At 43.4% G+C, this 25819-nt stretch overlaps 4 protein-coding genes across 4 annotated transcripts; 2 read left to right on the top strand and 2 right to left on the bottom strand.

Annotated features, from left to right (window-relative positions):
- The first annotated feature begins 3420 nt into the window (after positions 1 to 3420).
- On the top strand, positions 3421 to 7720 carry LOC102703787 (U-box domain-containing protein 35-like). Its single transcript, XM_015837920.2, has 5 exons — positions 3421 to 3846; positions 4670 to 4764; positions 4841 to 5512; positions 5614 to 6924; positions 7309 to 7720. The coding sequence occupies exons 1-5, from the start codon at positions 3675 to 3677 to the stop codon at positions 7396 to 7398; spliced, it is 2340 nt and encodes a 779-aa protein (XP_015693406.2). The 5' UTR covers positions 3421 to 3674; the 3' UTR covers positions 7399 to 7720.
- Positions 7721 to 11964: 4244 nt separating this feature from the next.
- On the top strand, positions 11965 to 14296 carry LOC102703586 (cytochrome P450 709B1-like). The gene is made up of 2 exons (XM_040525139.1): positions 11965 to 13163; positions 13252 to 14296. The coding sequence occupies exons 1-2, from the start codon at positions 11997 to 11999 to the stop codon at positions 13678 to 13680; spliced, it is 1596 nt and encodes a 531-aa protein (XP_040381073.1). The 5' UTR covers positions 11965 to 11996; the 3' UTR covers positions 13681 to 14296.
- A 3153-nt stretch (positions 14297 to 17449) lies between these two features.
- On the bottom strand, positions 17450 to 18960 carry LOC102703502 (mitogen-activated protein kinase kinase 5-like). Its single transcript, XM_006656663.3, has one exon. It carries the CDS (start codon positions 18721 to 18723, stop codon positions 17710 to 17712), a length of 1014 nt encoding a protein of 337 aa, XP_006656726.2. The 5' UTR covers positions 18724 to 18960; the 3' UTR covers positions 17450 to 17709.
- A 1289-nt stretch (positions 18961 to 20249) lies between these two features.
- Positions 20250 to 24524, bottom strand: LOC102703312 (DNA-dependent metalloprotease WSS1). Its single transcript, XM_006655806.3, has 5 exons — positions 24241 to 24524; positions 23869 to 24064; positions 22730 to 23245; positions 22049 to 22261; positions 20250 to 21289 (listed from the first exon to the last, which is right to left on the bottom strand). The coding sequence occupies exons 1-4, from the start codon at positions 24396 to 24398 to the stop codon at positions 22076 to 22078; spliced, it is 1056 nt and encodes a 351-aa protein (XP_006655869.2). The 5' UTR covers positions 24399 to 24524; the 3' UTR covers positions 20250 to 21289; positions 22049 to 22075.
- Between the last annotated feature and the right edge of the window lie 1295 nt (positions 24525 to 25819).

Below are 25819 nucleotides of genomic sequence, written 5' to 3'. Positions count from 1 at the left end.
CATTAATACAGTACCCACACAGAGTTTCTTGATTCTTGTGCCTGAGCTGGCAACAAGCTTATAACTTGCTTACACTCTCTCATCCCCTCTCTCCTCCATATAAGCATTTAGCCAGCTTATAGCCTGTTATTATACTTGCTCTGAGGGGTTGTTTATATGGGGCTAGCCCTATATCACATCGGATGTTTGGATACTAATCTAAAGTATTAAATATAGACTAATAAAAAACTAATTTCATAAATGAGAGCTAATTTGCGAGACGAATCTAGTGAGCCTCATTAATCCATAATTAGCAAATATTTACTGTAGCATCACATAGGCTAATCATGGATTAATTAGGCCCATTAGATTCGTTTCGTAAATTAGTCCAAGATTATGTATGGGTTTTATTTATACACTACGTTTACTATTTTTAATAAGTGTCCAAACATCCGATGTGACTAGAGGCTAAAGTTTAGTCCCTAGAAACAAACACCCCCTTAGAAGTCTACATAAGGTCTCTCAACTTATCGTCCAGTCTGTTTTTCGTCTTTGAACCGTAAAACCAGATACAACTGGTCCCTAAACTATTAAAACCGGCGTAGAAGAGGTCCCTCGGCGGTTTTGGCTGACTTGGCGTCTACATGGCTAGTTTGACTAGATCTCCGTTCCGCGTGGCATTGACATGTCGCTTACGTGACAATTCTATATCAGAAAAACAGTGGACCCACCTATTAGCTGAGAGGGGAGAAGGAATGACATGTGGGGCCCACGTGGGCTCTACCATATTTATTTCTCTTGGGTAGTTAACTGTGGGCCCACGAGGGCGTGTTTTTAAATCATTTTTGTGTGCAGCTGACATGTGGGCCTACTGTTTTTCTAATATATAATTGCCACGTAAGCACCATATCAATGCCACGTAGGACGGAGATTTATTCAGACTAGCTATGTAGGCACCAAGTCAGCCAAAACCACCGAGGGACCTTTTTTGCGCCGGTTTTGGTAGTTTAGGGACCGGTTATATCCGGTTTTTCGGTCCAAGGATGAAAAGCAGACTAGGTTGAGGGACCTTAAGTAGACTTATTTCTTTAACTACAATATATGTTTCTTGATCATTCGTCTTATTTAAAAAATTAGTACAAATATAAAAAATTGATAAGTCGTGATTAAAGTTCTTTTGATAATAAATTAAGTTACAAGCAAAATAAATAACATTTTCATAATTTTTTTGAATAGAAGAAATTGTCAAACACTATAAGCAGAAAAGTCAAACATTTTACATTATAAAACGGAGAAAGTACTTGTCATTGATGGATGATAATAGACTCGCTGATATGTGAGTTTTTATGTGTATATAATACATGAGTTGAGTAGCAGGTATCTTATGACAGTAAGAGCGATAAAAAGCGAATTATTACGATGGGTTTAGCATCTTTGTTCACACGGCGTGTGTCTGGCGGCAATGAAACGACATGAATTTTAATGATCCTTATGACGTCACAGCCTTACTAAGAGCAAGTTGAATCATGTAGCTAACCGCTAGCTCTAATTCATTTAGTTAATTTAATAGTAAATTCGTATAATAGTTATCTACAAAACTATGTCCCACATGTCATATACAGATTGTGTCTTGAAGTCCGCTACAGCTATTTATAAATTTATAGTCTACTCCTCTTCTCTCTTCTCTTTTATCTTCTCTCATTTGTTATCTTCTTAAAATATGTTTTAGTTGGGTTATAGTCTACTATTATACCTGCTCTAACATGGCAATCAGGCCGTGTTTGCCTACGAGGATAAGCTAACTAAACTCTCTCGTTTTCCGCGCACACACTTTCCGAACTACTAAATGGTGTATTTTTTATAAAAATTTTCTATAGAAAAGTTATTTTAAAAAATCATATTAATCTATTTTATATTTTTAATATTTAATTAATTATGTACTGATCTATTACTACGTTTTTCATGCTAGTTAAGTTAACTTGCCACCCCATCCCAGAACGCGGCCTCAGACTTTGAGAGGAAAGAGAAGAAGCTTTTAACTATCTTCCTTTTCGCCTCTTGTGCTGCTCGAGCTGCCCTCACTAGGAGCCATTTGCTGTAACTGAACCCTGTGTAATTGGCAGCAGCAGTGAGTTGGTCTACGTGGAATACTAGAAATGATATGATTTTTATAAAAAAAATAGTATTTTCTCGTGTAACTGTTGTTTTTCGAATTGTCTTCTGATGAACTGGAAAAGTCTTCGGAAGAGCAACGAGGAAGCGATGCTGGACCAGGAGAATGGGAAGAATGTGAGTTGGATGAGAGTTTTTTTTTTTTTTTTTTTTTTTTTTTTTTTTTTGCTATGTCTTCCTGTGGAGTTTGAATGTTGCTGTATCCAGCAGTTTAAGTAAGGCATGTCCCAATTTGGGCAGAACTTAGAGCTATTTTTATGTGTGGTTTTATGCCTAGAACTATTCCCCTTTTGTAAGTTGGTAACCCAGCAAAAACTCTGTTTCTTTGATGCTTTCAGTAAAAGCAAGGCTATGAACCTTTTGTCAAAAAAAGAAAAAATGGCAGAGCTCATGCCCTTTTCCTAAAAAAAAAATCAAGATAAAACTAAAAATCTTCCTGGCATCTAAGAGAAAATGCAGTGAAGAGAAAAAGTCAATGAGATTACATGAGCCCTTTTAAGTCAATGAGATTACATGAGCCTTTTTAAGTTTGTTTTTCTTCTGTTTCTAAGAGAAAATGCAGTGAAGAAAGTGTAGTCTTCCAGCATATCCATGTTAATGTCATTACATGCGTCTTTCTTTTTTTTTTTCTATTTCGAAAAGAAAGCATAAGGAAGAAAGTCTAACCTATGAACATGTGAACTCAGGGTTAAAATCACACACCCATGCCACTATCCTAGCAACACTATGTCCTTCGCCCTCATCTTTCCGTTTTTTTTACAAGCCGATTTTAAACTTTAAATCTAGAGTTGATTTTAAATTTTTTCATGATAACTTATTTTGTACCCTTGCTTTTAGATAATTGAGAACACATATAAAATTTTTATTAATAAATTATTCTTTTATAAATATGCCATTTGGTTTTCCCCGAAAAAAGCCAAACAATCGCCGCATTACTATACCTTCCCTATTCATTGCGGGTTGGTTATTTGTCGGTACGGGTTTAGCTTATGACATGTTTGGAAGTACTCGGCCAAACAAGTATTTCACAGAAAACGGACAAGGAATTCCACCGGGTCATTCTTTGTCAACTATGCCTTGCGGAGTAAAATTCGACTGATCTTCATTAATTTGATCCCTATTTCGCCATCCCTTTCTATACATCCTGTAAGCTAAAACAAGAAGTCCGGACTCATCGGTCACCCACATAATTTTAGCCAGCACAAAATTCACACACACATGGATAAATAGAGTAATCACACCACATCCAAACATAGGCAACACTTAAAAATAGGTGACAAATAAACGAGACCAAAACAGGTTGAGGCCTCTCTCTCCACTTTCCCTCTCTCTCGTCATTGCCTTCCTCCCCATCAGGCAATGACAGAGTAAGAGATAAACAAAACATATCGATAAAACCTAGCTAACGAATTGTAACCCGGCATATACACTATCTCCATTTTAATAAAATTATTTGGGCGATTAATTAGATATAATAGGAGGTGTTTGAGGTTGAGCAGCAGAAGAGGAAGCGGAGGAGGTCTATGGGGAGATACCATGACGGCAAAGACGTGGACACATCGAGCTACCCGCTCATCGCCGTGTGCATCGACAAGGACAAGAACAGCCAGAACGCCCTCAAGTGGGCCATCGACACCCTCGTCCAGAAGGGCCAGGTCATCGTGCTCGTCCATGTCAACACCAAAGGCACCTCAGGCAAGTTCCGTGCTCCATCCGTTCCACGGTTTAAGATTTTTTAGTTTTATCTAGATGATGATGGTTGTACGTATTTATTAGTAAGATGATGAATTTAGGTAAGATTAAATCTTACGATATGAAACAGGAAGAGAGTAAATTATCTAATGTATGTATAACTTCTTAACGGAGAGAGAACAAATTGTTGCTTTAGCTGGGGGTTGGGTTGCTCAAATAGATGAATTAAATATCACAAAGATAACATATACTCTCTCGGTTTGTCTATTTGACGCTATTGATTTTTGAATTATGTTTCATTCATCTCATTGAAAAATTGTGTGCAAGTATGCAAATTATAAGTCATACCTTTTATAATAAAATAAATTATTTTTGAATAAGACGAATGTTTAAATATAGATCCAGAAGTAAAAAATGTTAAATAAAAAAGATAAGAGGAAGTATAAGCTTAGTAAAAGTTTGAGTAATGACAATTAATGTAAAAGTTTTCTGAGAAATCATTGTTTGAGACATATTGTACCTTCAATGCGTTTAGCTAAGTGGTGCTCCTGAAAATGATAAAATGATGAAAATCATAAAATGTGCAGGTCCGCCTATTGATCAAATGTTTGAAAATTTTAATTTCATCAATCAAATCTGGTCACTGTTGTTGGATAATAATCTAAAAACATGTACACAAGTCAAAAATCTTATACACGCCCTCCTCCTCTAGCTCCCCATGCATTGCACGCGTATTTGACAGAAGAAAAAAAAATTTAAACGTTTGATCAATAGCAAAAGTGAAATTTAAATCCAAAATTGAGTGATAGATGTGTGGCGCGTGCAGGGGGAGTGGAGGACGCCTCCGGCTTCAAGCAGCCGACCGACCCGCACCTGAAAGAGCTCTTCCTCCCGTTCCGCTGCTTCTGCACGCGCAAGGACGTAAGTGTTCGACGCCGCCAACGATCGATCGCCGGCGTCGCGGGCCCGCTGATTCGGTGTCGCGGTGGTGTTGCAGATCCAGTGCAAGGACGTGCTGCTCGACGACCACGACGTGGCCAAGTCGATCACCGAGTTCGCCGCCCTCGCCGCCGTCGAGAAGCTCGTCGTCGGCGCCACCGCGAGGGGTGGGTTCAGGTTCAAGGCCGACATCCCGACGACCATCTCCAAGGGCGCGCCGGACTTCTGCACGGTGTACGTCATCAACAAGGGGAAGGTGGCGTCGGTGCGGAACTCCACCCGCCAGGCGCCGCGGGTGTCGCCGCTCCGGTCGCAGATCCAGAGCATGGCCGCGGCGGCCGCGAAGCCCGAGCAGGCGATGGCGCCCACGCCGCAGAAGTGGTCGTCGTCGTCGAGGGCCCACGACCACGCGGAGACGCCGAGGGTGGATAACTACATCCGGTCGCCGTTCGCGCGCGGGCCGACGGGCGGCGCCACGCGCAAGTCGTACGCGGATCTTAGCCACCTCTCCATGCCGGACTCCGCGGACATCTCGTTCGTCAGCACCGGCCGCCGGAGCATCGACCACCACCCCATCCCGGCGCGTCTGTCGGCCGCCTCGGCGGACAGCTACGACCACAGCTTCGAGATGTCGCGCACGCCCAGCAAGTGGGGCGGCGACTCCTTTGGTGGCAACGACTATTCCTCCTTCTCCCAGAGCAGCGCCTCCTCCTTTTGCTCCCTCGGAATGGTGAGCTCTCCTCTCCACACCGCTTGTCACCATTGCCGCCACGTCGAGCACTCGAGCATTGCTCATGGGGTGTGTTCGATCCTTTGCGTGCGTGCGTGCAGGACGACGTGGAGACGGAGATGAAGAGGCTTCGGCTGGAGCTGAAGCAGACGATGGACATGTACAGCACGGCGTGCAAGGAGGCGCTGAGCGCGAAGCAGAAGGCGATGGAGCTGCAGCGGTGGAAGGCGGAGGAGGAGCAGAAGACGCAGGACGCGAGGCTGACGGAGGAGTCGGCGATGGCGATGATCGAGCGGGAGAAGGCGAAGGCGAAGGCGGCCATGGACGCGGCGGAGGCGTCGCAACGGATCGCGGAGCTGGAGGTGCAGAAGCGGATCAGCGCGGAGAAGAAGCTGCTCAAGGAGGCCGAGGACCGCAAGAACCGCGGCGGCGGTGGGATGTCGCACGAGATCCGGTACCGCCGGTACAGCATCGAGGAGATCGAGCACGCCACCGAGCGGTTCAACGACGCCCGCAAGATCGGCGAGGGAGGGTACGGCCCGGTGTACAAGGGCCACCTCGACCACACGGCGGTCGCCATCAAGGTGCTCCGCCCCGACGCGGCGCAGGGGAGGTCGCAGTTCCAGCAGGAGGTGGAGGTGCTCAGCTGCATCCGCCACCCGAACATGGTGCTCCTCCTCGGCGCCTGCCCGGAGTACGGCTGCCTCGTGTACGAGTACATGGCGAACGGGAGCCTGGACGACTGCCTGTTCCGGCGCGGCGGCGGGCCGGTGATCCCGTGGCAGCACCGGTTCCGCATCGCGGCGGAGATCGCCACCGGCCTCCTGTTCCTCCACCAGACCAAGCCGGAGCCGCTGGTGCACCGCGACCTCAAGCCCGGCAACATCCTCCTCGACCGCAACTACGTCAGCAAGATCAGCGACGTCGGGCTGGCGCGGCTGGTGCCGCCGAACGTCGCCGACAACGTGACGCAGTACCGGATGACGTCGACGGCGGGGACCTTCTGCTACATCGACCCGGAGTACCAGCAGACGGGGATGCTCGGCGTCAAGTCGGACATCTACTCCCTCGGCGTGATGCTGCTCCAGATCATCACGGCCAAGCCGCCCATGGGGCTCACTCACCACGTCGGCCGCGCCATGGAGCGCGGCGCGCTCGGCGACATGCTCGACCCGGCCGTCCACGACTGGCCCGTCGAGGAGGCGCAGTGCCTCGCTGAGATGGCCCTCCGCTGCTGCGAGCTCCGGCGCAAGGACCGCCCCGACCTCGGCACCGCCGTGCTCCCGGAGCTCAACCGTCTCCGCATGCTCGGCGAGGACAACATGCAGTTCTGCGGCGGCGCCATCAGGGGCGGCGGCGGCGGCGGAATGTTCAGTTCGTCCCTCCTCAGCGCTGCCTCGCGCTCACAAGCAGTAACTCACCTTTCTTCCTCCCCGAAATCTTTCAACTCAACACAGTTCCTTCTCAGAACAAATTTAACCAAACAAAATCATTCAACTTAACGCAACTTCTCAGACAAATTTACCGCCTTTTTATTCCGCTTAAATTAAGTATAACCAAAACGACTTATTAATGATTAATATATATATATATACGTATTAAGTTATAAAAAATTAATACCCAACTTCTCAGACAATTCCAAACTCAACTCTAAATTAAGTTATAAAATTCAAAATTTAGTTTTTAAGCATAAGCGTAAGCTTGGTAAATATGGGATGCTTCATAAAAATCATTCAACATAACACAGTGCACAACTTGTACAAATTCAGTAAGTATTTTGGCTGCAAAATTTGCAGGATCTTATGAGCGATTCGCAATACCCAAGATCGGTGTTCAGCTCAAGGGCGAGTGAATCACCGATGCCACCGAGAAGATCAAACGTTTGACACCTTGAAACTGCCCAAAATTCTTGTAGCATTTGTTCAGAGATATACAGTATGTGCCAAGATGGCATTGTTGCCTAGCATGAGGTGAGGGGAGCTGGAGCAGGTTGGGTGGCAAAAGGTTCCTTGCATAAGTTGGAACTAACACTGCTGTTGCACCTGTGGATGTAATTTGTGACTTTGTTAAATTGCAATTGAATTCCCTGTAGTTTTGACACGACATTCTGTGGAATGTGGAGTGGAAGGAATTCATTGACTTTAGCTGATTTGCTCTTTAATTATATTTCGGTTTTCATTCGAGTTTGCACTCGAAATCTTATCTTACAGATTGAAATATTTTCATCTTGTAAAAGTTTCCATTCTTACCGAAACCTGGGGTCATCCTCGGCTATTGACCATGGTTTTGGGACAATGCCTTCCACCGTCCATAGCATTGGTGCAGTAGGAATCAAATCTGAGGGTTAATTAAGGTGGAAGGGTGTCTGACCCGTGTGATCTCCCGATGTACAACCAGGCCCAATCTTCGTTGCTGGTGGCCCGGTGTTGCCGGACAGATCGATGGACGTGATGCTCCCGGCCTCCCGCCATCGATTCTCACGCTCCATCTGGCCTGCTGACATCCAGGCCAATGGCAAGCTCACGTCGAGGCCGTGGGTGGGACGCACCGAGCAGAAGAGTACGAGGGAGACGTACGCCGCGGGGCGTCGCGGCAGAGCGGCCCATGTACCCGAGGCACAAAGCACGTCCATCATGGTAAGGACATTCTCAACCCAATGACTAGAATGATATCCATAACATTAAATAAGTTGTCATCTAGGATGAAAAATAATGTGAAGTGAATAAATGAGAAAAGAGAATAAAACTATGTCTTGCATGAGACATGGTTTCTACACAACATTCAAGATATCATGTGAGATAAGTAGCATTAAATTAAAGTATGGAATAGTGATGTTTGCATTGAAAAAATAATGTCTAATACTAGTTTCTTGATAATGTGGAGTTTATACGTATAGTGTTATGGTTGAAAATGCTCTAAAGCCGTCCCGATACGCCGATAATCCGATTTGGATCAGATCTGGTAGACAACCCTATTCCCCTCTCCTGGACACTCACTCCTACGTGAAAAGACAAATTTATCATTCCACCGCTCAAAATATTTACCACCGTTCGATTAATCTTATTGTATGGCTGAGATTTAGTACCGAACAGGTACCCGCTGAATGGGAGCAAAGCTATAAAAAGAAAACCTAACCAAAGATGAGGCGAAGATGATCCAGCGGCGGGACCGCCCCGACAGAGGGCCACCGACGCATCGCCGTCCACTGCAGCGGCCTCTCGGTCACCACTCCGATTCACACGAGCCGTCCGGCCAGCCTACTCAGACACTACATATTGACATCAGTGCCATGCATTTTATTTTTGAGAAATACTAGTACCTTTCAACTACACCCACCGCAGAATTTAATTGGTGTGGTGGGGTAGAAATGCATCTCATCCGGTGGATCAGCTCAGCTATTATGAAAATCCATGATTTTAGTCAGGCCGAGATTAACGTGGTTTAAATTTGATGGAAGGCTTCTCGCACCATAAAATGTTTTTTTAAATGTAGGATGAAAATGAACCTTTTGTGTTCACGTACGTAAGCTTTTAAGTTCACATGTGGCGATTTTTTTGACTTTTTTTTAAAAAAATTAAACAACATATTTATAAATAAAAAATATTTTATAAATAAAAAATTTATATGATTACAAGATTACGTTATATTATAGTGATCACTCTAAAATGACCCTTTTAAGTTCACGTACATACATAAGCTTTTAAGTTCACACCTAGTGATTCTTTGATTTTTTTTATAGAAAAAGTTAAACGACATATTTATAAATGAAAAATATTTTGTGGATAAAAAATTGTATGATTACAAGATTACGTTATATCATAGTGATCACTTCAAACTCGCTCACCTTCTTTCTCTATGTTTTGCATCGATTGCGTGAGAATTTTATCTGCCTTTCATGGTACTTCAGAGTCTAATGCCACTGCTGCTACATACAGGAGAAGATAGATTTTTGATCATTTTTTCTATCTTTACTATTGTATTCTATATAAAATTCAGTAACCGCTAGTATCTCCAGCTTCAAGAGGTACCAAATTTTATATAGAAAACAGTGGTACCTCCTGTTACTTCTCAAGGATGATAAAATTACTCTAGATTTTTTTTGCTAGAGGACGAATGTTAAATAAGAACGGGTCATCGCAAAGAAAAAGAGCTAGAGGTGAGTGGTAGCTCCTCACTGGTAGTTCTTGGTACTGTGCGCTCTTATCTTTGGAATACTCGATATTACGTATGAACTGAAATTTTGTATTTGAATCAGAAAATCAATACACTTAATTTGCTAAGGGGGAGAAATGGAAATATTAAAGAAAGTCAAGAAAGATAGGTGAAATGCCCGCGGGTTAGCGAGGTTGGTCGGCAAAAAATATAGATAGTGGTTTGTTGGGAGTGGATTTTAAACTCTCGAGTGAATGTCCACTCGTTTATTGCAAGCTATCTAAATAGTCATAAAAAATTTGAAAAAAATATAAAGATACATTAATATAAGATATATCACTAAATAAATATGCAAGTTCAAATATGGCTTCTACAATCTATAACAAAAATAAAAAAATATGGCTGTGAGTATACTTATATCATTTAAACTTCAATTTGTTATTTTTGTTATGGATGGTAGAAGTCATATTTGAACTTGTATGTTTGTGTAGTGATATATCTTATATTAATCTATCTTTATAATTTTTTTAATCATTTTATAACTATTTGGATAGTATGGAATAGACGAAGGGACATCTTGTGAAGTGTTTAGAATACTTTCCATGGTTTGTTGGCTCAAGCAATGATTTTTCTACGTACGCCGGAACTTGTGGCAGTACAATTTGCAACTTGGATGTGTGCATGTGTATGTGCATCAGCCATGTATATTTAACTCCAAGTTGGTTACCCCTAATCACAACATACTCCCTCCGTCCAAAAAAAACTAATTTTTTAGTTTTTTTATCGAGTATTTAACCATTCGTCTTATTTGAAAAATTTTCAAGAAATTTTTAACAAAATAGTCACACATAAAATACTGTTTATGTTTTATCATCTAATAAAAATAAAATTATTAATCGTAATTTTTTAATAAGAGGAAGAGTCAGTATCTAACGACTGAAAAGTTGATTTCTTTTAGAACGGAGGGAGTATATATCAGGCACAAGCACGAGCCACTACCATTTAAGAGCAAGTATGATAGCAGCGGTAAACCGACTAAATGCACGAGCCACTACCATTTAAGAGCATGTATGATAGCAGACGGTAAACCGACTAAATGCTAAGATGAAAGATAGATGAGAAGAGAAACAATCTGTAAGCTTACAGTCGACTTAGGCATAAGAACCAAAAATCTCTGTGAAAGAGACAAGTAAGTTATGTATTAATGATGATGAGCTAACTACTCTATACTGAAAAATGCTAAAAAGGTCTTACGATCAGCTTGCTGACTATATTATTAGTCATTTCTCTAACTGTGTCCGGCCATCTCAGTTACACATGGGCATGCACTTCTTTGCCCCCCTAAAATGAAAATTAAAATGGACAGTAGATAAGTTTAGACGTCCCTATCAAGAAATTAATACGCACGTACATCCAACACGATGTGATCCAATGGCAGCGCGATTCATCTGCATTGGTTACTGTGCGTGACAGTGATCTCCCAACCGGCTTGCTTTGATAAACATGTTTTTGGTTGTCTTGTTCTCATCGGTTGCCACTCGCCAGTACGCAGTAGCATTCGCCGGCCGGCCTCATTGTTTGACTTTTAATTAAAAAAGTCAAATAATATATTTATAAATAAAAAAATTAAATATATATTTTAGCAATATAAAAATTAGGCAAAAAATTAAATTTTGATGAAAAAACTTAAAAATCAACTTTTAATTTAAGTTTAAAAATTTAAATTTTAACGTGTAAAATGAAAGAAGCGAAAAAATTGGGCCGCACATTTCCACATCCGCTGCCTCGGTGTCGCCGAGATCACCCAAGTCTCCAAACATAACGTGCCAAGAGTGTAGGAGTAATCTAATTAGAACAAAACAAATAATTATTTTATAATTAGTATAATCATGTAACGTAAGATGTTCGACCTTTTTTGTTGCATTGTTTGACCATTCGTTTTATTTAAAATTTAGTATAAATATAAAAAATAATAAGTCATACTTAAAGTTTATTTAATAATAAAGTAAGTCACAAGCAAAATAAATAATATTTTTATATTTTTTGAATAAGACAAGTAGTCAAACATTAAAAAAGTTAAACATCTTATATTATGAAACGGAGGGAGTATGTTATCTCAGTCTATCAAAATACTAAAAAAATACCTCGCGCGGGTAAAATGAGTGTAGTTTTATAAATTTATAAAAGTGAAAGCATATGTAGCACGCATGGTTACGTGAATTTTACTCGAATGCTAAGTTTCACTACACGCGGTAGGCATGATAAATACAGAGTTGCTACCATTTTGGTCTCTATGCCATACACAAGCTAACTCGCTCTCAGCTTCGCTGGCATGGCGACCATGGACGCTTCTACTGGACCAGCCGTCGCCGTCGCCGTCGCCGTGGTGGTGGTTTTGGTGTCGACGTGGCTGTGGTCGACGGTGGCGCAGCTGGTGTGGAGGCCGTACGCGGTGGGGAGGGCGTTCGGGCGGCAGGGGATCCGCGGCCCGGCGTACCGGCTGTTCGTCGGCAGCGACGGCGAGAAGGCGGCGATGCTCGCGGCGACGAGGGGCGACGTGCTCGACCGGCGCTGCCACGACATCGTCCCGCGCGTCATGCCGCACTACCGCGCGTGGATGTCGCGCTACGGCAAGGTGCTTGTGTCGTGGGGCGGCGCCACGCCGGCGCTCTGTGTCGGCGAGTACGGCATGGTGAGGCAGATCCTGGCCGACCGGACCGGGCTGTACGGAAAGCCGGACCCCGGGCCGGCCCTCCTGGCCCTGATCGGCAAGGGCCTCGTCTTCATCGACGGCGACGACTGGGCGCGCCACCGCCGCGTCGTGCACCCGGCGTTCACCATGGACAAGCTCAAGATGATGACCAAGACGATGGCGGAGTGCGCGCGGGAGGTGATCCGGGCGTGGGAGGTGCGTGCCGCGGAGTCGCCGGCGGGCGAGCGGCGGGTGCAGGTCGAGGTGGGGCAGCAGTTCCAGGAGCTGACCGCCGACGTGATCTCGCACACGGCGTTCGGCAGCAGCTATCAGGACGGGAAGGAGGTGTTCTTGGCGCAGCGGGAGCTCCAGGCCATCGCCATCTCCACCTTCAACAGTGTCCGCTTCCCGGGCTTCCAGTACATCCCGACGAAGAGGAACATGCGCCGCCGGCAGCTCGAGAAGAAGGTGCGGGGCATGCTCATGGCGATGATACGCGAGCGCCAGGTGGCTGCCGGCAAGGAGGCCAGGGACCTGCTCGGCTTGATGCTCGAGGCCAACGCGGCGTGCGGCAGCGGCGGGCCGACGAGCATGACCCTGGACGAGATCATCGACGAGTGCAAGACCTTCTTCTTCGCCGGGCACGACACCACCTCGCACCTGCTCACCTGGGCCATGTTCCTCCTCGGCACGCACCCGGAGTGGCAGGAGCGGCTCCGCGAGGAGGTCCTCCGGGAATGCGGCGGCGGCGGCGGCGGCGACACGGAGGCGCTCCCCAACGGCGACGCTCTCAGCAAGCTCAAGCTGGTAATACAATGAAGCTCACAAAACCCAAGCTGGTGGTGATCGCCGGCGACGAACATGCGCTGACGAACTTGCCACACCAACGTTGCAGATGACGATGGTGCTCTACGAGACGCTGCGGCTGTACGGCCCGGTGAGCCAGATAGCGAGGAAGGTGACGGCGGACGCGGACCTCGGCGGCGTGCGGGTCCCGAAGGGCACGACGGCGATCATACCGGTGGCGATCCTGCACCGCGACGTGGACGTGTGGGGCGCGGACGCCGGCGAGTTCAACCCGCTCCGGTTCCGCGACGGCGTGAACAGGGCGGCGACGCACGCCGGCGCGCTGCTGACCTTCTCCCTCGGGCACCGCTCGTGCATCGGGCAGGACTTCGCGATGATGGAGGCGAAGGCGACGCTGGCCATGGTCCTCCGGCGGTTCGCCTTCGAGGTGGCGCCGGAGTACGTGCACGCGCCGCTGGACTTCCTGACGCTGCAGCCCAAGTGCGGCCTCCCCGTGGTGCTCCAGCTGCTGGATTAGTACTAAGCACGCATCATAAACCATGTGAACTACTCTCTTTTTTTTTCTTTCTCTCGTGTCCAGCGTTTGCCGTCTTATTTAAAAAATAGGTCCACCTAGCATCAAATATTAGAAAATTTTAATTTCATCCATCAAATCCGATCACTACAGTTGAATGATAATACGAAGGTACGCACGTAAGTTAAAAATCCCATACACGTCCTCCCCTAGCCCCCAACTATTGTGCGCGTGTTTGACAGAAGAACAAAAAATCAAACGTTTGATCAATAGCAAAAATAAATAAAGTATATTGCGCATCATAAAAGCACAGGTTTGGACCGATCTATGTCCAAATTTATAGTCGTATGATGCATCTCATCCTATCATGTACAGATAAAAAGTTTTATGCCCAGTTTGTATTGTATTTACAGCATGCTTGGTCACATGCTCTCCAAACAGATGTTGATTACAAACCTTAAATAAGCACATACCCACTAAGAGCAGGTACAATAGCAGGCTCTAAGCCAGATATAAACATATTTTAAAGAGATAAAAGAGAAGAGAGAAAAAAGTGGCTATTAATTTATAGCCAGCTGCCCACAGACTCCAAGACAGAGTGCGTACATGACATATGGGACCATATACTAATGTTTTGTAGGTAATTATTATATAAATTGACTATTAGATTGACTATAGATGAATTGGAGCTAGTAGTTGGCTATACTATTGCACTTGCTCTAACACAAACCCAATAAACTATTTTTATTTAGCTATTTTTTTAATTTCCGGACTACTTCCTTTATCCTTAATTGTAATGTATTTTATGATGAATCTGGATTATCCCTAGTGTGCTAATCTCTTGCATTTTATCTCCTTTTAATACCTTGCATGTAAGGTGTTGTCCAGATTTATTTCCATTATATCTTCAATTCCCTAGTGTGCTTTGGTTACAGCATAAGATTATGCGTTGGATGGAAAAAAAATGCAATGTTAAAAGGTGTTAAGTTACATGTACCAACCAATTGCACCTAAAAGGATAAGCTAATAGGGAAAGGAGGGTGGAATATTGGAGTGGACTGCAATTATTTTATTTAATTGCGCGTCAACCAGAATTCGAACTTAAGACATTTGACTATGATACCATGTTAAGTTGCATGCACCAGCCACCTAAAAGCTTAAACTGATAAGAAAATACGAGCAATTTACTTTATACACTCTAACAAAAGGAGATAACATCGCATTAAGATAATGGTAAAATCCATCATCAAGGTGACCTCTCTTATGCATGAGAGGCTTGGGAGAACTCACATGTACATCACTAGCCCAGATTGATATCCAATGCAACACGTCTTCCGGCCCAACTCGTCGTGTGCTTTTGCCGTTCCGGCCTACCTTCGTCCTGTATTTTGGTTATGTATCTGAACATGGACATGTCTAGAATCAGTCCTATTGTATTTTAGGAGTAGTAGTATACACTTTGAATTTCTAAGACACAGGAATTAGCAAAGCGAATGAAGTGTGTTGCATTGTTAGTTTTCTATTTAGGCTTCATTTGAAGTAGGATTCAACCATATTTTTCGTTCAAATCAAATAGTATATTGCATATTATTGGAATACAAGTCTGATCTCTTTCCAGTACTACTGAATGACATATGAGTTCCGCGTGCTCCTGCTCAAGTGAGCAGGGGATCTGATTCCTTGGAATACCGTTAAAGTTTGACCCAATCCACTCCATCCGTTCCTATGAACCTAATATGACACAAGCACTAACACACATGGATTGTTTGATTTTTGTAGAACAGCATGTTTGTAAATTAAAAATAATTTATGAATAAATTTTTTATATACTTGTTCTTAATGAGCTAAAAGACAACGTTAAAAAATAAACTACGATGAAAAAAAATCATAAAACCAACTTTAAATTTAAAATTTAAAATTTTGGCTTACAGGTATAAACAAAAGCGAAAAGACTGGAAAAAGAGCAGAATACATCATAGGCCGTGTTAGTTATCCGACATGAAATACGTAAAAAACAAAGAGGTTAATATAGCTTACCGGCTCTGCCGAACGTGGCTGTAGTAGCTTAATAGATTCAGAGCCACGGGACTGAGAGCAAGAGGACCCAACCCTCTCGAGCCTTTGGGGAACACAACGACCAGTAGCCTTGGAGAATGCCATATCAAACTTCGGATCTCCAAACGGAGCTCTCTGCTTTGGATGGCAGGCAGCCCACCCTGTTCGCCAATCCTTCTCCCATCGTTTCGAGCGCAGTTCCCTCCCATGCCTTCCTTTGTTTCCCTTTCGTCTGTTGCCCTCTGGTCTCATCCAGATCCCAGATGTGTCCATGGCGCTTTCGCACTTGTTTGCCTCATGTTCACGGCATCTTTTGGTTAGTACTCGCAACAGTGCCACTGGCCTCACTGCCTCTAGACCCTTGGTACCAAGTGTTTTTCAAAATATAAGTAATTCTGCTCTGCTTTAAATATGTTAGGTCCTTTGCATTTTTTTTAAAAAAAATATATGCTGTCGGACAAGTGCTAAGAAAGGCGTAGATACGGTTATATTTTGAAATAAATGTGTTAGTTTCAACTAGGCAACTATTGTACTACTTCATCCATCCAATAATGACTTTATCTTTAACTTTATTTTAAAGAAATTATTGCATTGGAATTTTTTTAAAAAAACAAGCAGTGATTATTTAGTTTTTTAAGGAAAAATCAAATGACATATTTACAAACATAAAATAATTTGCGAATAAAATTTTTATATGTGTATTCTTAGCAATCTAAAAACAAAAACTAAAAAATAAAACTATGACAAAAACTCACAAAATTAACTCTAAATTTAAAATTAAAAATTCATTCTTTTGCATAAGCATAAACAAAAGATATGCTTGAAGTTTGCTGTAGTTTGAGAAAGCAAAGGACAAACACATTAATGTGTGAAAAAAGTAAAATATATTTTAGTCATTTTATTATATATTGATATGATATGCATAGGATAAGGGAAAGATGAACTCGGATGTAGTAACACTTAGGCCACGAGGACGCTAAGTGTTAACTTATCTCTCTCATTTTCCACGAGCACGCTTCTTGAACTTACGCACGTTTCCCGAACTGCTAAACGGTGTATTTTTTGTAAAAATTTTCTATAAGAAAGTTATTTTAAAAAATCATATTAATCTATTTTATATTTTTTAATAGTTAATAATTAATTAATCATGTACTAATTTATTATTACGTTTTTCGTGCACGGTATAAGTTTATGCCCACCAGCCGGCCTTACTCACTTACACAACGTACACTATGCTAAGGCTGGTTTATCAAAAACAAGAAGCAAATGCACAAGCACAGCTCTTCCTTTTCTGACTCGTCGCTGTGACATCATACCATGCTTTAAGTATTAAAATGGAAAAAGGACCATCAAATAGCCCAAAAGTAGCCAAAATGTGAGCATGATAAAGCCATAATCTGAAGGATTATGGTCAGGAAAAGCAAGGGTTCAAAAGGAACCATACACAATATTATCCTTCCAGAGAATATAGTGCTTCTTTTTTCTTCCCCGAAAACACAGAGTAGTAGTAATCAATCTTAATACAGGATCCAATTAGGCAAGAAAACACATAGAACCAAAGAACCACTTTAAAGCGTTGCAACTTGCACACACTATCATCATAACCAGCTAAACCGCTAACAAGCAAAAATATTACATGGAAAATGCTACTTGTACAGTGGAGATTTTTCGTTTCTAAGAGAATTTTATGGCATTCGGCTAACAAGTGGATTATGTCTGTACTTAAAAAAAAAATCCTTTCTACACACCAGATTTACCCAATATTTGATGATCACTGAGGATAAAACAACATCAAAGAACATGAGTGGAGAGAAACCTTTGAGTTGGGGGCAGCAGCAAGCAGAATCATCAGCAGCAATAGATGAAGACGATGGTGGTGGATGGAATGGGGAGCTCGAAATGGCTGGGAATTAATTGCTTTGTGAGATTCCCAGAGGATTGACAAGATTTGAAAGAACAATTCGAGATTCGTCGCAGTCATGAGGGAGGGGCGGCGAGCGGCTGCGGCTGCGGTCCGGCGACGAACGGGTGCTGCATCAGCTGCGCGGCGGACGGCCGCTTTGCCGGGTTCTTCTGCAGGCAGCAGCCGACGAAGCTCCTGAACTCCGGCGAAACGGCGGCGGGCGGCTCCGGGGGATCGGAGTAGCAGATGGCGACCATGAGCGCGGCCCAGTCACCCTGCTTGCCAAGATTCTCGCCGAAGGGGAACCTGCCCATGTAGAATTCGAGGATGCTGAGGCCGAAGCTCCATATGTCGCCGGCGTAGCCGTCGTAGGCGCCGTCGTTGAGGTCGGTGTTGATGCGCTCGGGGCTCATGTAGGCGATGGTGCCGACGGAGGAGTTGCAGGGGTCCATGGTCTGGTTGAGGATTCGACCGACGCCGAAGTCGGCGATCTTGACGCGGCGCGCGGAGTCAATGAGGAGGTTGGACGGCTTGATGTCGCGGTGGACGATGTGGCGGCGGTGGAGGTAGGCGATGCCGGAGAGCACCTGGCGCGCGACGTCGGCGAGGAACCGTTCGTCCGCGATGCGGCGGCCGTCGAGCGACCCGCCGTCCATGTACTCGAGCAGGATCTGCAGCTCCCCGCCCCGCTCGTACATGCCGTGGCACCGCACCACCGCCGGGTGCTCCGCCGTGCGGAGGATGGCGATCTCCCGCGCGATCTGCCGCCGCACCGCGTCGTCGTGGTTCCCGTACAGCACCTTGAGCGCGTACTCCTTCCCCGTGCCCCTGTGCCGCACCATCCACACCGTCCCCCCGGCCCCGCTCCCCACCCTCCGCACCCGCTCCAGCTCCGCCAGCGGCGGCTGCGCCGCCGGTGCAGCGCCCGCCGGCGTCTGGTGCTGCTGCAGCGCCCCGGGCGCGGGCGCGGACGCAGGCGGCGGGAGCGGGAGCGGCACGGCGAGCGACGTGGGCGCGTCCCGCTGCGGCATCGGGAGGGTGAGATCCGGGCGCCGGCGAGGCCGCCCCGGCGCGTCGCCCGCGCGCATCGCGTCGTGGAGAGAGAGAGGGTAGGGTTGGTTTGGAGAGCGCAGGTGGAGGGGGGAGGAGACGACCTCGCCTTCGCCTCTTCTTGGAATGGCATGTAATGGATTGATGAGTCGATCAGATGCTCTGCTTCGCGCTGCAAAAGGAGACAAAAAAGAAAAAAGAGAAAAAACGAGATGCGTGACGAATACTGGCGCCGCGATGATTATCAGCAGGTTGATGTGTGTTTGGATTGGAAGGAGAGAATCAGAGGACGTGAACCAGATGTACCACGGTTAGAGTTTCGCTCATCGTTTCATAAGGTCCAAAACGCACACTAGCGATATGATAATCATGTGCACCAAAACCGTAAGAATTAAATTTTAATATAATTATGGTTTTTTTTAGTTAAAACCGCATGGTAAGTGGAAGTTTGGGTCCAAACAATGGTTACTATATCGAAGACTATAATCATGGTGATTTTTGCTATATCAATAATCATGGTCATGATTTTTGCTATACCAATAATCACGGTTTTATGAGAAACCGTACGATGTCGCCATTATCACAATATCTCACTGTGCGGCGGGAATTGTCTGTAATACTTCTATGCAGTAGCTGCAGCTAACATGTAGGCTCTATATCACATGGGCCCACATGTTAACCTCTGATACTACAGAGCACTAACTCCAGAGGATCCATATCTCTCCCTGTGATTTTTTTTTCTTTTGTCAAGTTTGAAATTCTCATGATATTTACCAAACTAAAACGTAGGTTATTGTTTATAACCGTGCCATGGCAATTTAACCGATTATCACCAATATCATCGTACTGCAAACCCTGACCATAGGAGAGGGTCCGACTAGTCCGCACCGTTGTCCTCCCAAGTTATTAGGCCATTCATTGATTAACACCCTATTCTTTTTCTTATACTTATAAGCTAAAATTTAAATTTTTAACCTTATATTTGGAGTTAATTTTAGAATTTTTTATCATAGTTTATTTTACCTTTTTAAGTCTTTGCTTTTGATTTTTTTTCATCATAGTTTATTTTACCCTTTTGAGTCTTTGCTTTTACAAATTAATTTTGATTTGCAAATATTATGTTTCGTTTTTTCTAGAAAAAGCTAAAAGATGATCACCTAACTTTTCTTTTGAAAACTTAATTAATTAGCTTTTGTTTACGATGCATTTGCAAAACCTAGTATTGTACTGTTATATTTCAGATTGAAAAAAATTATAGTTTTCATTGGGGCAATCTATTTTAGCACTCTAAATCTCTAACAAGCGTACGTGATGTGCTATTTCCGTTTCAAAACATAGGTGTTTACGTATATTTTTCAAAATGAATCTACCGGCTGTCACAACCTCAATGATTGAACATCATTGTCGATACGTCGATATGGATTAAAGTGGAAGTCTAAATCAATACATAAGTGTATGTTGATATAAAAGCTTACGTTGAGTTTAGGAATGAAGCTAGACCAAAATATAAAGAGATGCTACTTTCCTTTTTAGTATTTTGAATTGAGTTTAGACTACTATGTATGCTTAAGGAATACATATATCATGAAAATACAATAACACCTTAAAAAAAATTCTTAAACAGGTGCTTGGAACACCAGATTCTACCACAGGGATAATGAGGACAAAATCGTTAGATTGGTGATAACCCCACCATAGGCATTGACCTGCAATGCCAAGCCATTGGTCCCAAGCAAGAGCAAACCCAACGCTGCCAAATGGAGAAACTAAACAAGGACGAATGAAAGTCAACGTAGTTAGCGAATGACATTAAAGCGACAGCTTATCGCTCAAATGATGCAACAGCAACTCACTATCTAAACATGCACTGTTGTATCGTCTAAGGGTGAATTAAGTTGAGGAGATTAAGGTTTATTAAGTCGTCTATTTGGATGGTGGACATGGGAGTTCTACCGGGGATTGGAGCAGGGAATTTGTGCTCAAATTAGATGAAAAATTGAGTGCAAATTCCCCCCTATGTATGAGTTAAATTTGAGCTGTACATCATTTAAATTCTAATTCCAGCCAAATCATCCCGTGACCCGTTTCTTTAGCCAAACTTGCCACACACAAGATTAGGAATTAAAATCAAAACTCATGTGACTTATCCCAGCACCAATTCAGCTCCCTGCTCTAAACTCTTAAACCCCTTGCACAAAAATTCCAAACAAGCTATTAGCATCTGGAAACACCGTCACAAATTTGCAATGGACAATGCAGCAAGGACTATTGTGTTGCTGAAGTTCAGAGGCAAACCGTACCGCGTGCTAGGTTCAGCTAGGTATGCATGGTCATGCTTCAGGTGAATCCAGATTCGCAAATGGTTTAAGGCTCCAAGCGTTAGCCTTTCCTGAATGGGCTTGGGATATGTTAGATGTTGCCAATAGGTGGTTCTCTCTATACACGCTGCGATCCACGGAGGGAGTGCCTTAGATAGTATAAGTTGTACATCATATTCGTTATGCAGCTTCAGAGACTGAAACACAGTGGGGCAACAATGAATGGCAGATGGGAAGGAATCTATATATCCACAGTTCAGCAGACGGGTGGTCAAAATCCTTAGTCCTGCAATAACCAAACAAATTTTCTGTTACAATTCAGTTTGTGGATAACTGTTCAATGGAGCATAGCTCAACATAAAGATCGATGTATGTAGCAAATGGATGTAAATTGTAATGCAGCTAAATTCAATGCAGAAATCAAATGGCACAAGTACAAAATCAATATGGTGCACAGCTTGGCACATATATACATTTCCAACTTCCAAGTTACAAGGCTGTGTATAATGAATCAAAAAGTTGTACTCAATGGAAAAGCACAAAAGAGAGGGTTCAAGAGCATATTCTTTTTTTAACTCTCACGTAGGACAGCTTCTGAGAAATCTTAACAGAACTTCAAATGCAGAGTCTGACCAAAACAAATCACCACTGAAATATCACGGTTGTTTAATGCATGTGGTGCAGCTCCTAATTATGCTCTAGAAAGAAGTCGTATTTGTAGACTGTTACTGATATTACTACATGATCGGATCTGGGTGAAAAGGATATTTCTAGATGCACCTCTACCAGACTGTATATTATGAGTTGAATACAGAAAGAAAATCAGTTTGATACACCAAGATAAATCTGTTAGGTACAGAAAAAAAGCCACTTAATTGTATATTTCTAAACCACTAGTGGCTGTTAAATCTATTAGTCAGTCATAACTCAAACTCTCAAAGGCATCAAGAGTTTAACCTATGAACAATTCAGCATGAACAGAAAAAAGTTGCCCACAAAGAAAATGAGAATTTCAATAGGCTTAGTACAGTGTAGTGGTACCTACCATATTAATGCAACCTTCAACGATGGATCAATCATATCTTACACTTGTGGCTACAGGTGGTCCATATGAGTATCTCCAATGATCACATGCTGAACATTTGTCAATCTTAGTACTGTTTTCTAGAGTACAAAATTTACAGCACCAGGTTGCATATTTGGCCTTTGCAATTTTAGGTTTAGCTGTGCCACAAATTTCACAGATTGGTGCCAGAGCCTGCAAAAGTATTAGAAACGAGGACAAATAATAATTACAATGCCCCAAAAAACCTTTTCTCATATGATACTTTTAGTGCAGCGAGAAAAATGCCTTTGGTAAAGAAACAATATGCCAGGAAATGCATTTACAGTATGCAGAAAAATAAAAGCAACTACATAATAACTAATAAGGTCAAGTGCAATAAAAACTGCAACAGAGAAGGTTCAACATTTGGCCAAGGAAAAAACTCCAAGCACTTCTTTTGTATAATACATGCATTTTTGTGTCATTTATCAGTTATCAAAAGCTATCCAAATGGGATTTGGTTTCTGAATTACATCTATGAATGGTTAACGTAATAATTAATCCAATGAGAAATAACCCTGCTTAAATAGGTTATGTATGGAAACTCCTTGCCCACGGAAAAAATAAGACTTGCCACCATCCAGGCATCACAGTACAAAAGAAGGGGCTTAATGATGTTACCTTATTTAAAAGTGTGCAAGCAACACACTCCCATAGAGAACTATCTCCTGCATCAGTTGTTATCCTACAAGAAGAGGATCCACTCTGTGCTTCTGTGGGAAATCCTGAAGAAGTACTGGGCTGCACAGAACTGCTGGAAAAGCCATTCTTTGTGCTTTCCCCAAGCTGTGTTGGCAAGTTAGGAGGACCCTCAAGAATAACAACGTCTTCTGAGTCATCAATGCCAGATTGATCATGTGATCCGCACCACAAATCATCATGCATTCTCCTTTCAGCAGCCATGGCAGCAGCTTGTACTGGACTAAGAGCACTCATAATATCATTATTTCCACCGAGCTTTCTAGGACCGGATGGCAAAAGAGCTCCATTCCTTGCCCGTTTCTGTGCTGCAGCTAATGTTGCTTGCCTTAAAGATGGTGGTGGTGGATGTACTGTAAACCCACCTAACCGCCTACCTGTACCATCAAATCCTTGTCCTGATCCAGTGATACCCTTGGAAACAAGTTCTTCACATTCCTGAATGAGTTTCAGTGAGTAGTATAAGCTTAAGACAGTAGGCTGAATAAGGATGGGCTATTGAGCTTTCCATTAAATTCGATACAATGAACATAAACAACAGTTCTTAAGCTACAGCATTTTTTCTTACAGGAATTCATGTAGCAGCAAAGATAAATCAATTTTCGTACTCCTACGCAAATCATGATTAAGGACATAACGCTCCCTATTGCCCACTCCAATTCTACCCCCACAGAAGAAACTATCGGTATGTAGTAATATAGCTGGGTGCTACCTCTACAGTGTTTTATAAAGTATGCCTGCACATGTGCTGAAGAAACCAATGCCATCTATGTAAAGGCTGATTTAACATGATATTAAAAACCAAGCTGAATGATGTTTGATTCTAAAATATCCTGAAGTATGCACTACTCTGCAAAGTTTTCCAACTTGCGAGGGTCTATGGGTACTTCCCACCTTCTAGACGGATAACATGAAAAAAAACTTCTGAATTCTCAGTTCTACACGCGAGCAGCACATTCTAGAGCAATACATATATGTTCCAATGTTGTTCATAACATCTCTACGTGGAATCGCAAAAAGAATTTCAATCGCCAGACGATCACAGCATCTATTGCACGTACCTTGCGGAGCTCATCCCAGAGCTTGTAAAACTGCGCGTCGTGGGGCCCGCGCACGATGTGGCAGAGCTCGTGGAGCATGGTGTCGAGCACCTCCTCGTAGGGGATGAAGTCGTGATCCCGGCCCGCGGGCCGCAACCGCAGCTTCACCTCGACGCCCCCGCCGACGTTGAGCCCCAGCAGCCTCGGGTTCTTCGGCCTGATTCCCCACCGCAACCAAATCAGAAATCCGTGACACACACATACAGAGAACAACCGATCGATCGATCGAGAACGAACGAATCAGAGATTAGCGACGAAGGGGAAGGGGGAGGATGCTCTACGGCTAGGGTTCGGGGGGGTGGGTAGAGGTCGGTCGCCATGGGGCGCGCTTACGAGAACTCGGAGAGGACCTTGACGCGCCACTTGCGGCGGCGCATTATGGGCTGCACCTGCTTGGCGACGCGGTCGAGGAGCGCGCGGGCGGCGGGCTCGTCGGGCTTCCTCTTGAGCGCGCGGATCTCCCACACCTTGTGCAGGTCCCCCACCTCCATCGCCTCCGCCTCCTCCGCCGGCGCCGGTGGCGGTTTCAAATGGATTGGGGGGCGTGCGAATTGATGGGGGTTCTTCGCCTTCGAAGGGAAGGAATTTGGGGGCGAGATTTTGAAACGAGGTGGATGCGAAGCAGCGCTGGGACCCTTTTTGGTCTTCTCGCGGCGAAATTCCGGACGCCTCGAATTTATTACGAAATCACGCATAACATATAATTTTTATATTTATAAAAGAATTTTAAATAAAATAAATAATATTTTAAAAGTTAATGGTGTTAAATAAAAAACTGGGAGAGTACCAATACTGCGTTCGGCGGTTGTGTTGTTAGCGCAGTAACGGATTAATGCATGATTAATTAATTATTAACTATAAAACTTAGAAAAATATATTAATGTGAATTTTAAAACAGTTTTTTCATAGAAAATTTTTAAAAAACACATGATTAGCAGATTGGGATGCATGTAAAAAAAAGAGAATTAGGAATGGGAACGAGCCGGGCCAAATATTGGAGGAAGTGCGTGGAAAACATCTTCATGGTATTGATTGATTTTCTCCACACAACATTTGCACTGTTAATCTGAATGCGATAAATCTTGCAAATGTACAATTTGATGGGATGTTTCCGCGGTTAAACGTAGAAAATTTTGTTAGCTGACTCAACTGCAAAACTGTCACGGTAGAAATCACAAAAATGTGTTCAGGGGTTTTTCGCAGGAAGTAGATCTTAGTATTATAATCAGCTACTAGCTCCAATTTATATATAGTTAAATTAATAAGCAATTCATACAATAGTTAACTACAAAGCATTAATACATGGTCTCACATATCATACGCACTACGTCCTGAAGTCCGTGCTGCAGCTAGCTTGTAGCTAACTACTCTTCTCTCTACTCTCTTATCTCTTTAAAATACTCCCTTTGTCCCAAAACAAATCAACTTTTCAGTTTTTAGATACAATGTTTAACTCTTCGTCTTATTAAAAAAAATTTATGATTAATAATTTTATTTTTATTAGATGATAAAACATGAATAGTACTTTATGTGTGACTAATTTTTTAAAAATTTCTTGAAAATTTTTCAAATAAAACAGATGGTCAAATGGTTGACACAAAGACCAAAAAATTGATTTTTTGTGGGACGGAGGGAATATGTTTATAGCTGGGGGCTATAGTAACTGTTCTTGCCTATGAAGTCTAAAGTCTGAACATAAAAGCAGCAGCACTGATAGTGCATCATGAAAAGAGTCACTGCGTGCTCTCTGGATGCGGGACTAATTAAGTAATTAGTAGATAATAATACACTCAGCTTGATTTTTGGCCGTGTAAAAGCATTTCAAGCAGCACATCTCTATATCTCGTATTTCATCTACAAAATAGAAAAATAAAAAGTAAAAACAATATGATTATCAGTTCCTCTAACAGAT

This window comes from Oryza brachyantha, chromosome 6 (assembly GCF_000231095.2).
Source record: "Oryza brachyantha chromosome 6, ObraRS2, whole genome shotgun sequence".
NCBI lineage: Eukaryota > Viridiplantae > Streptophyta > Magnoliopsida > Poales > Poaceae > Oryza > Oryza brachyantha.
Note: the sequence above shows the minus strand (reverse complement) of the source record. Positions and strands in the feature narration are given on the sequence as shown.

Excerpts from the sequence above, each read along its gene's own strand:
- LOC102703787 (XM_015837920.2), top strand. The coding sequence starts at position 3,675 with ATGGGGAGATACCATGACGGCAAAGACGTGGACACATCGAGCTACCCG. Across the intron at positions 3,847-4,669 it reads CAACACCAAAGGCACCTCAG|GGGGAGTGGAGGACGCCTCC; the intron begins GCAAGTTCCGTG and ends TGGCGCGTGCAG. Across the intron at positions 4,765-4,840 it reads GCTTCTGCACGCGCAAGGAC|ATCCAGTGCAAGGACGTGCT; the intron begins GTAAGTGTTCGA and ends GTGGTGTTGCAG.
- LOC102703586 (XM_040525139.1), top strand. The coding sequence starts at position 11,997 with ATGGCGACCATGGACGCTTCTACTGGACCAGCCGTCGCCGTCGCCGTC. Across the intron at positions 13,164-13,251 it reads CTCTCAGCAAGCTCAAGCTG|ATGACGATGGTGCTCTACGA; the intron begins GTAATACAATGA and ends CCAACGTTGCAG.
- LOC102703502 (XM_006656663.3), bottom strand. The coding sequence starts at position 18,723 with ATGCGCGCGGGCGACGCGCCGGGGCGGCCTCGCCGGCGCCCGGATCTC.
- LOC102703312 (XM_006655806.3), bottom strand. The coding sequence starts at position 24,398 with ATGGAGGTGGGGGACCTGCACAAGGTGTGGGAGATCCGCGCGCTCAAG. Across the intron at positions 24,065-24,240 it reads AAGGTCCTCTCCGAGTTCTC|GCCGAAGAACCCGAGGCTGC; the intron begins GTAAGCGCGCCC and ends GTGGGGAATCAG. Across the intron at positions 23,246-23,868 it reads TCTGGGATGAGCTCCGCAAG|GAATGTGAAGAACTTGTTTC; the intron begins GTACGTGCAATA and ends AAACTCATTCAG.